Genomic DNA, 12,213 nt, shown 5'->3' with positions numbered 1-12,213 from the left:
GAGTATTTAAGAAACCCAAAACATCAATACAACTAAGTCGAGATATATATATCTAAGCAGCAAGAAAGGCATAATCATACGTCTAATAATCAAGTCGAGATATATATTTATATCTAAGCAGTAACAAAGGCCAAAAATTACTTCTAATAATCTAGCAACGCAATAATCAATCAACTACGTTAAGAATTAACGTAGGGAATTACAGAGCTTACCGTAGAGGTCTCCTTTGAGATTACAATTAGCTTGAAACTCCTCATACGAATGGAACCGGAAACTGTCTTCATCGAAAGGGATGTGACAGTCTCGAAAAACCGACAGTTCCGAGTTCCATGAGAACGACACTGTAACAGTATGATCAGCAACACGAAACACAGCTTTGTTTCTGGATCTATAGAAGTTGTTGAGTTTGTAAACAAATCCTCGCTTCATATCGGGTAGATATTTTTTGATACGCCCCGGGGAAACGAATCCTTGAATAAGAGTTCCCTGCGAAGAACAACATTAAAAAAAAAAAAAAATTAAAAAAAGTGATTAACGATAAGGATTTACTTTTTCTGAAAGGATAACGAACGATTCATTACTATACCTTTTCGTCGATGAGTAGCATCTCCATGCCGATGAGCGTCTTCTTCAGTGGGTTCCAAGCCTCCCAGAAATGGATGAGCCGAAACCGCAACTGAGATTCTTGGTGACCAAGCGAGAGATCTTTGAAGAACACGACTTTTTCGTCATAATCGGAGGAGACAATCGACTTCCCATGTGGTTTCATCGCCATCGATCGAGTTTCGAGTAAATCTAGGGTTTTGATTTGTGATCGGGTGAAAAAACTTTATATAAAGGAGCAAAGGAGGGAGATGAAACGAAACCATTAAGAAAAAATTGATTCCGAAATTGAATGGAAAGAAACTGAAGGTGAAAAAGGGGATGATCAGAACTCAAGGGAGAAGATGAATAGAAATGGGGAAGAGGCGGAGAGATTCGCGATTTCGTCTCCGTAGAGCCAGGTTAGGTAGACGACAAAGCCTCAACCGAATTGAAAACCAACACGAAGCCCATACGTAAAAAATGAAGCCCAAACCGAGAATGAAATGTTCTGATTGGCTAAATATTTTTAAAGAAGTGGCAGCATCGATTTTGAGGGAATGTCCCTTTTAGTATTGTGACCAACACGAAGCCCATACGTAAAAAATGAAGCCCAAACCAAGAATTAAATCTTCTGATTGGCCAAATATTTTTAATGAAGTGGCAGCATAGATTTTGAGGGAATGTCCCTTTTAGTATTGTGATATTTTGACTTATGATTACTACCCTTACGAGTTGAACCCGATAAACACTGTATAAATAAGGATATTTATACAATTATGTATATTACAAATATAGATTTGTCTCATATTTTGAATCAGCCCAAGTCGGGACCAAAGAAATTTAATAATTTATAGTTTTTCGAATGTTAATTTATATAGTTTCTACGATATGTTCAAATCACAACTAACAAAATATTTCGATCTGATTCATATTTACCGTACTCTTTCGGAAGACAACTATATATATATCTCATCTTTATTGAAATGAAAAACAAATCAATGTACGTATTATTAAAACAAACACCCGCGCGGATGCGCAGGTCAAAGTCTAGTAGCTTTATTAAATGTATCTAATATCATAGGCAAATAATCTGTAGTAAAATGAATTTACAAATGTCAAAAAATGAATTTACGAAACATGGACTTTTCACTCAAATTAATGTATTACATAAAAAGAATTTACGAAACCATAAATCTTCAAAATTCTCCAACTCATTTTCTTCTTAATTCATAGCAAATTAAATCTGTACAAACAAATCAATGAAATTTGTGGAATTTTTTATCTTAGTCGAAACTTCTCTTCATAATATCATAAAAATTTAATTTATTTATATAAACACGAGATCACTATATGAAAATTTTGAACAAAATATATAAATAAAACCTATTTAACCAAATTTAAATCAATACATTAAATATTACCAGAATCTTTAAATAACAATAAAATACAGAAAGTAAAATGCACGATTTTAACTAATTAAGAGATAAAACCATTGAATCCTAAATTAATTAATTTGTTTCCACTTTGTATCTATCCCTTTATTTGCAGACCAATTTTTAAATAGTATTGAAATAAGTGATTTTCTAAATTTTTCTTTTTAAAGTATTTACACCTTCGGTAATTTGAAAACTATGGAGATAAATCTCCATATCGAATGTTATTTGAGATTAATGTCTAAAATAGGTAATTTTCTTGTGCCCATGCATAGGTATAAATATTATAAAATAAATATATTATAATAATTTATTAATTTTTTAGTTTTAATTTTTCAGTTATTTATATTGTAATTAATATGTGAACGGTTTTAAATAACATTATGTTATTTTAATTAGACGTACAATTTTTGATATATAATATCTTCACTGTTTGGTTATTATTTAGATATATTAGATAAAATTTACTTTTCCGATTCAACTATAATATTTTTGTTGTACATCTTAAAATTTTTATTAATTTTGTTATTGTGATATAGTTTGATTCTTGTCTTAGATTTGTAAACATATTTTAGTAAGATTATGTATGTTGTTTTGAGAATCAAATAGTAAAAGTAAACTAAAGCGTTGACGATTCAAAGTTACATAAATAAATATAACAATGATATTCCTTTGAAACCTTATGCATATATATATAAGTTATACAAAATACTAAATTGTAATTGTTGGTTAATATATATATTTAAAATATATTTGAAAATTTCATATTTATTTGTAATATGTTAAGGTGTTCTATAATTTATATGTATAAAAATATTACTATAAATAAAATATATTATTTTAATTTAATGTTTGATTTTGTATAAATTTTTTGAATTGGTCTAGTTACTCATTTTTGTGGGTATATTCTGTTACATATATTCCGTCAAATTAAAGTATAACTATTTCTATTTGTTGTATTAGTTTGGTTGTTCATCTTATATGTGTAAATATATTTTTATTTTTTAGTAATTTATTATATGTTAATTTGGAAAAAGAAAATTATAGAAAAACAAATAATAAAATAATGATAGGTACAAATTTACATAAAAATATAACCAATAAATTTTAAAAGGGAAGATTATTTCTTTACTTTGATATCAAAATTATTTTTCTAAACTTTCCTTTTTGTGAAATCACATTATGTATATAAAAACAACTTCTTCTTAAATTTTATTAATATTTTATTTATCATATATGTTAATTTGAAAAATATAAAAGGGGACTTAAATAAAAAAGAAATATTAAATTAAATTTTATTCATTAAATATATCTTAATTTATGTTATTAAATTATTTTGTAATAATTTGAGAAATAGATTTATTTAAATAAAATGCTTAATACTTTTAAAATATATATTAGGGTTTTAAAATTATGTTTTAAAAGGGAAGATTATTTCTTTACTTTAAAATCAAGATTATTTTTTGAACTTTCCTTATTATGAATTACATTATATATACAAAAGATATTTTCGTTTTTAAAATTTATAATTTTTCTTTATTATATTGGTTTTTGAAAAATAAAACCTAAATAAAAAGGAAAAAAATAGAAAAAATATTTTAATAATAATAATTAGATATATTTGAATCATTAAGAATATCATCGTAATCAACCACTGTGAGAGTTAACGTGAACGCGACGCGTAGTAAACTGACATCTCAAATAATATTATAGAGATTATCGCCTATATGCTTGCTTACTTCCTATTTTAGCGTTAGAAAAATCTAAATAAATATTCTATATAATTAATGTATTTAATATATGCTTTGGAAAGCTGGTTGAAATATGTCCTGAAACTTTATGCTATAGTATATTAGCTTTCAATTATGCAGATTGAATTTTGTTTTAGTACCAAGGGTTGAAAACTCACGAGAATACATTAAATTCCATTTACTCTTCTTTTTATTTATATTTTTCCTAATTATTTTTATTTAATATCATTTAAAATTTTGGTTTTATACCTTTTGAAAAATTATTTAGAGAAATGGCCCTAGATAGACCCAAACCAAGCTTTACTTCCAAATCTAGACTCCAAAACCCAAATTGACAAAAATGTTTCATTAAGTGATAACAAATTACCTTGTTACCCCTAATCTAAATTTAACCTAAAATATTTAATAATAATTCAAAATCATTTTGTTTCAGATCTTCAACGATCCCCTCTCCGACGATTCTCCGACGAAAAGCTGTGCCGTCGAAGTCTTCAACGATCCCCTCTCCGACGAAGCTGTGCCGTTTCTCTCTCTGTCGTCTCGCCGTCCGTCGTTTAGCCTTGCATCGTCCTCGATCGTTTTCGTCTGAGCCCTTGCGATCCGTCGTCCTCGATCCGTCTCTCTATCTCGTTATCAAGGTAACATTGGATTCTAGTTGTTTTGAATTTTATGATTCGAATTTCTTCATCTTCACCTTCTATACTCACAAATTTACTTAAATGTCTCCGTGGTTGGTCGTTTTGAAATTTACTTGTGATTTTTTAAAATATTTCGACCAATGGCTGAAGTTTTTTGCGTTTGTGGACAATGGAACTCTATTTGGAGATTTCTATAGCCAATGAATTTTCTTATAGATTTTGATTATGTTGTTTTGTTTTGGGTGTTCTAGAAGATTAAGTTCCAATTCAGGATAGCCATCCTGAACAAGGACTGTCTAACATTCCTTACACGCTTTTGATTCTCTTTGAAAACAGAATTATTCAAGAAAACACACTCCTTTTATTTTCTGGAAACTCATCCTGAAAGTTCCACAAGCTATCCTAGATAACATGTGTGTTTTATAGTGATATACCACATTTAACACTTTATTGATAGAATTACTGAAAATGCTTCAACTGATCATATTTCCATGTTCTCTGTTTGATATGTGTTCTCTGTTTTGTAGACAATGAACTCTATTTGGAGATTTCTATAGCCAATGAATTTTCTTATAGATTTTGATTATGTTGTTTCGTTTTGGTTTTTCTGGAAGATTTAGTTCCAATTCAGGATAGCCATCATGAACAAGGACTGTCTAACATTTCTTACACGCTTTTGATTCTCTTCGAAAACAGACTTATGCAAGAAAACACACTCATTTTATTTTCTGGACACCCATCCTGAAAATTTTACAAGCTATCCTATAGAACATGTGTGTTTTATAATGATACCACATTTAACACTTTTTTGATAGAATTACTGAAATGCTTCAAGTTATCTTATTTCCATGTTCTCTGTTTGATATGTGTTCTCTCTTTTGTAGACAATGAAGTATATTTGGTGATCTCTATATCCAATGAATTTTTTTATAGATTTTGATTATGTTATTTTGTTTTGGTTGTGCTGGAAGATTAAGTTCCAATTCAGGATAGCCATCCATAACAAATACTATGCATATTAATCAATATATAATGGTTTGAACAAGAAACAGGTTCTGAACATCGCATACAGTAAAGAACATGTTGGGTCTTTCTTCACATACCAATGCATCAACTCAAGAAAAGGCAAATTCATTACAGCATGTGACAATTTTTATTTCTCCTTTAATTTAGACCGATTGATATGAGAAGCTTTTTTGTCTTTAGTGATTGCATACAATTATAATAAGAGACCAAATCTGGTTTTGAAAGAGAAACATATAAAAGCAAACAAACTTCATGAGTTTTCCAAAATGTAGTTCTCATGAAGGTACGTGTAATAAGAAAGGGTATTCAACAAGTCACAAAACAAAACAAGTAATACAAGAATAAAAGCTTAACATGAAAGGACCAAAGATGAGATTGTTTTTAGACATGCAGAGAGATGTTGGCTACTCTTCTGAATACCTCGAGCTCCTTTCTAACACATCAACCTAAACTGAGTGATGACAAAATCAACACTTGGGTATTAAGTTAACAATAAATCTGTATAAAGCTCTATATGAACAATTATAAAATGGCATGGGACGAAATATACCCTTCACAACTTTCTTTTGTTTCCATGAGATGCTTCAGCAAATGAACCACAGTTTTGTCTGTGGGATTGGTCATTGTTTTTGTATCTAGCATCCCATCATATCTGCAAGAACAAAAAACAAGAGCTAGCTATGTAAACCACACGGATATATGATTTCTCCTATCTCACACTCACAAAATTGTATGTGTATTATCTACAAGATCTAACTACGAAGTATATGTATACCATATTGATTAATATGCATAGATTTGCGTACCTATATCTTGACTTTTCTTTGGTGACGTGTGTATCATCCTCTTTATCAAGCCCAGTCCATCCGAAATCAGAATCTTCCATCTTGTTTATATCTTGCTGATATCTTATGAATTTGCAAGATTTTATCCATTCATTCTTGTACATTTTGATCATATAGATTAGGATTTAGTCATTTTTTAGGTTGCATTTTGCATACATGAGTCTTTATTAGGGGCTGGAGTGTGCTATGGAATCCTTGGAGGTGTTTAGAGACATTTGTGGTGCAAAAAGGTGAAAGATGAACATGTACGGAGGTCTTAAAGATATCTTCTGTTAGTAAGATTTCGGGAGGACATAGTAAATTGAGTTAGCTTTCTAATGGAAGTGGTTTCAAGTCATTTGAAACTGTATTGGAGGAATTATGATCGATTTACTAGAGGCATATCAACCCTGGTCGAACTCGGGTAGACCACCGCGGGTTCCCTTACCTGCGCGGGCGAAGAAGGCTGGACGACGGAAGCTGACGCGGGTAGACCAGCACGGGTTGGACGACCCGCGCGGACAACCCAGCGCGGGTTGGACGACCCGCGCGGACGACCCTGGACGTCCCATGATGACCCAATGCGGGTAGACCAGCGCGGATATATTATTTGTGTTTGTGTGATTATGTTGCTCTCTAATCATGTTTAACCTTGAATAATCCATGGTTTTGGGGTTATTCATGTCTACTAGTGAGTAGACTTATCTTGGATTCATGGGCTAGGGTGATTAAGGGTGATTCGAGAATATCTAGGGTGTTTAGTATTAGATCTGCTTCCTAAAATTTTTCTGAAGATTAGACAGCTTCACAAGCACAAGCAACAAGAGACTCATAAGAAAATTCAATAGCCTACCAAAGATATCAACATGTCTAAGCAGAACAAGACACCAAGCAAAAAAGTTTCAATTTTTTTTACCATCCGATATTCTGGAAGGCTTTCCTGAAACTACATAAATGCTTCCTAAAATTTTTCTGAAGATTAGACAGCTTCACAAGCACAAGCAACAAGAGACTCATAAGAAAATTCAATAGCCTACCAAAGATATCAACATGTCTAAGCAGAACAAGACACCAAGCAAAAAAGTTTCAAGGAAAAATACCATCCGATTTTCTGGAAGGCTTTCCTGAAACTACATAAATGCTTCCTGAACTTTTTCTAAACACTAGACAGTTTCACAAGCAACAAGAGGCTCATAAGAAAATTTAAGAGCCTACCAATGATATCAACATGCCTAAGCAGAACAAGACACCAAGCGAAAAAGTTTCAAAATTTGTTACCATCCGAGTGTTTGAAAGGCTTTCCTGAAACTACATAAATGCTTCCTAAAATTTTTCTGAAGATTAGACAGCTTCACAAGCACAAGCAACAAGAGACTCATAAGAAAATTCAATAGCCTACCAAAGATATCAACATGTCTAAGCAGAACAAGACACCAAGCAAAAAAGTTTCAATTTTTTTTACCATCCGATATTCTGGAAGGCTTTCCTGAAACTACGCAAATGCTTCCTGAAATTTTTTTGAACACTAGACAGCTTCACAAGCACAAGCAACAAGAGACTAACAATGTCAAAAGCAACATTTCCTAAACGCATTCAATACATGCAAACAAACAACAAACGAATATGTAAGCATGGATATAAAAGTAGAAATTAAAGAAGAAATCAAAATAACCTGTCAGTTAGAAAAGCTGAGCTTAAGACAGTAAGAGCAGCATCAATGATGGCAAGAGGTCGGGAGATAATCGCAAGACCTGGGTGTTCAACACAACTCAAGAGGATCATTAATCATATTTCTCAATCATTGCTTTAAAAATGACACAGAAAAGCTTTGTCATTCTATTGAACATGTTAAGGGCATAACCAAATCCCATCAAGATAGAAACGTTTGGAGAAGATAAGATGGATTACCTTAGCTTTTGTACTGCTCAAAGTGAATCCTGAATTGTTTTGTTCTATCTGTTCAATTAATACATCAAAACAAACTTATTAGTTCTCAAACAATTATCATTGAAGATTGAAACCTCATATTTGAATCTCAAAACTCTAGACTTTGGAATCATACCGAGATGGCGTTGGAGAATCAAAGCTTCGTGATTTCGTCGGAGTTGATGATAGTGCTTGTCGTCGTCGGAGTTGATTTAGATTTCATCGCCTTGGTGCCACCGTCGTGAGAGAGAGATCAGAGAGAATATAATCAAAGCTTCGTGCTTTCGTCAGAGATGATGACAGTTCTCTTCGTCGCCAGAGTTGATGATAGTGCTCGTCGTCGCCGGAGTTGATGAAAGTGCTCGTTGTCGCCAGAGTTGATGACAGTGCTCGTCGTCTTGGGGCCGCCGTCGTGAGAGAGAGATCGTAGGAGACACGTCAGAGAAAACACGTCTTTTTTTTGTTAGTTGTATTATTTACTGAGAGTATTAGAGTATTTTGAACAGTTAATGAATGCTATTTTTGTACTTTTAGTTTCTCATCCTATTTTTGAGATAAAAACTAAAAATATGCTATTATGGAGAATTGCCCAATTATTTATTTAATGATAATCACATGTTGCAATTATAACAATCTCTAATAATAATAAATTTATATCATAATTACAAGAGAGACACAAAATACTTGTGAGCCAAACACTTCAAACCAACCTTATTTATGTAACGTTTTTTCTTTCTATCTGTTGCAACCATATTTGGAATAGAAAGAACAAAAAGCCAAATAAAAAATAAAACTGAGTAATCTACTGAATATTACAGATATTTGATGATAAATCTTTTATTTTGTAGGTGCAAGTGTTTGATAAACGTTTCAAGTTACAAAAAAAATGAAAAAAATGAAAAATATATATCAAGAACGAAGATGACCAACTTTGATTGAAATTTGCGTTTATGCTACTGCATAGTTAGTAATATAGTAGATGAGATGAATTAGTACAGTTGGTAAACATTTTCAGAAATCTTATCGTAATTAAAATTGTCTTGGGAAAATTGTTTTTAGGCCAAAAAATGGTAACATTGTCCCTTTAGGCTAATTTCTATTTTGTACCATTTTTGCCTCTATTGACCTTTAATATTTTTAAAAATAAATTAAATAAGTAGTTTTACAAACAAAAAAAATTGTAAAAATAGTAAATAGTGATGAAATACCTATATTAACTTAGTGATATTTTTTCCAGTTATAAAAATGTTTAAATGATAATTTCATATTTTGTTCTACGGAAAGTAGAATTCGCATTCTACGAAGTAGAAAATGAAATATGTTTTTTTTTTCATTTAATCTAATATGCTTGGGAAAACGTGTTCTACAAAAATAATAGTACTCTAAAAATATTTAGAATACATATTTCGCGCTTAACCTATATTTCTAAAATCTGTAGAAATCAGAATCTACATGTTACTATAAATCTAAAACTTATAGAAATCGAAATCTACACATTACTATAAATCTAAACATATGTAGAAACCGAGTTCTACATATTTACTAAATTTTTCTGAAAATATGGGAGGAGAATATTTAGAAATATTTAGTTTCCTAATATTTTAAAATTGATTTTTTAAGAAAAAAAACGTGATATAGCATGGACAAGATCATCACTCGTTTACATGGACACTAATCTCATGTCTACGAGAAGAGAAGAAGAGGGGTATGGTTCGTTTCAGTTTCATAATCTGACTGGTGTCTTGGAGAGAAGATTTTCTGATGCTATTTTCCAGCCAGCTAGTGGTAAGATCAATGTTACTGGGTCGCTAGTGGATAGCTTAGACTGGAGCTTAGAAATGGATAGAGAAACAAAGAATGGTGTTCATCAGGAACCTGAGGAACAAGAGAATGGTGTTAACCAGGAACCTGAAGAACCGCAGAATAGTGGTGAAAACAATCTTGAAGCTGTCTACGAAGAGGGTAGCAATGAATTGGAGCAAGAAAGTGAAGGAGGAGAGGTTACTTAGAAATGGTTTATGGATTTGATAAGCAGACTGAGATCGCCACAGCTACAGAGGTGAAAGTGGATAATACAATAGCTTGGCGTACATTGGATTCATCATTTGTGCCTTTCCGTTACCATATTCTACATAAGATTTCTTTGCTTCTGAGGTTTAAGATTACAACCTTGACTTTGTTTACAAGGAAATGGACAAGAGAATAAAATTCTCCAACAAGTTGTTCTTTTAAACTTGGATTCAAAACAATGTTTATACAAAGAGTGCTTATACAAACCACTAAACATTGAAAGATAAAGACAACAACGCAAAGGGGAGAGATTTGGGGATCCCATATGAAGCCCACCAGAATGATATTGCGTATTTGGTTGTCCTACATGCTGATCTTGCGGTCTCCACCAGATGACTTTGGTAGAATAATTGGTTCGCTGGAAAATTGTTGCTGATGCTGGTGTGGCCGCTGGTGATGCTGTGGTTCAGGATATGAAATTGCTCTGTGCAGGTTTCTTTGCTCAATAAGATCTGGAGTAGAAAAAGGCTGAGATATCCACCTTGTGTCATTCGAATCCAGTATTTGCTGGCCATACAAATTTGTCAACTCCTCCCCATGGTTCCGTCCATCAAGAAAATAATCTGGGAAGAAAGATAAATGATAAAGGGGTGAATTACCAATCTGGTAAAGCCTTAGTACAAGACACGGAAGATCGTACGTGATGCCTAAACAACCACAACATGAATAAGGAAAATGTGTTTTTTGGAAATCTATCACACCATAAATCTCAAGTAAAACACAAAACTGAATAGAACATCCTCTATATTCACCATAGAGAAACTTAAGATAAAAGCTGACCTAGAGACAGTATGCGATGAGCAAAATTGATGCAAATGAAACAATAAAATCAGTTATTCGTTCCTTTTGTAAAGAGATTTGAGATAATATTCCGTGCACATAATAACTCACTGTGTCATGATCCATTTTCAGCAACCGTCATGATCCCTATTCAACTGTAACAGCAAGGGAATAAAGCTCCTCGGGTTATAAGCTTCAATAAACAAGTTCTTGCTCGAGCACAAGCAAAGAAACCACGGCATGAAGGGAGTAAGACAATTGATCATGCTTAATAAGCTAGCTGACCATAGAAAATGTTCCAGCAAGATCATCAACGTCGGACAGAGTTCTGGAAAGTTATTGGGGAGAAATATAAGTCACACCACAAAGATCCAGTGCACGATCAACTAGAAAGACATGGAAGAGATAAATAATAATAACCTCTTCCTTATCAAAGGCGAAATCTTCTCCTATCCCGGCAAGAGGAAAATCCTCTTCTTCGTCTTCCAATCCACCAAGCTCAACCTCCTCAACAACATGGTTCCCAAAAAAGGCATAATGTGATGCATCAAAGACAGAACTACCATCTGCTACCAAGGAAATAATAAATTACATGTAAGAAGAAACAGAAGCTATGTGTATCAGCAGAGTCAAACATACTCTGGACAGAGAAACACAACGAAACAAGAACACAAACATACAGAAGTTATCTTATTTCCATGTTCTCTGTTTGATATGTGTTCTCTCTTTTGTAGACAATGAACTATATTTGGTGATTTCTATATCCAATGAATTTTTTTATAGATTTTGATTATGTTATTTTGTTTTGGTTGTGCCGGAAGATTAAGTTCCAATACAAGATAGCCATCCACAACAAATACTATGCATATTAATCAATATATAATGGTTTGAACAAGAAACATGTTCTGAACATCGCATACAGTAAAGAACATGTTGGGTCTTTCTTTCACATACCAATGCATCAACTCAAGAAAAGGCAAATTCATTACAGCATGTGACAATTTTTATTTCTCCTTTAATTTACACCGATTGATATGAGAAGTTTTTTTTTTGTCTTTAGTGATTGCATACAATTATAATAAGAGACCAAATCTGGTTTTGAAAGAGAAAGAGCAAACAAACTTCATGAGTTTTCCAAAATGTAGTTCTCATGAAGGTACGTGTAATAAGAAAGGGTATT

The 12,213-nt window shown here is 32.3% G+C and overlaps 1 protein-coding gene across 1 annotated transcript in view; it reads right to left on the bottom strand.

Moving 5' to 3' along the window:
• The window catches only part of LOC106338636, a 2,455-nt gene extending 1,680 nt beyond the window's left edge, over positions 1-775 (bottom strand). The window contains exons 1-2 of the mRNA XM_013777569.1: positions 587-775; positions 213-486 (exon numbers count right to left, since the gene is read on the bottom strand). Coding sequence (XP_013633023.1) covers positions 213-486; positions 587-775 — 463 coding nt within the window. The remainder of the gene's footprint in view (positions 1-212; positions 487-586) is intronic.
• Positions 776-12,213: the final 11,438 nt, after the last annotated feature.

Source organism: Brassica oleracea, chromosome C4 (genome assembly GCF_000695525.1).
Source record: "Brassica oleracea var. oleracea cultivar TO1000 chromosome C4, BOL, whole genome shotgun sequence".
NCBI classification, from domain to species: Eukaryota; Viridiplantae; Streptophyta; class Magnoliopsida; order Brassicales; family Brassicaceae; genus Brassica; species Brassica oleracea.
This window is presented reverse-complemented; position numbering and strand designations above follow the sequence as displayed.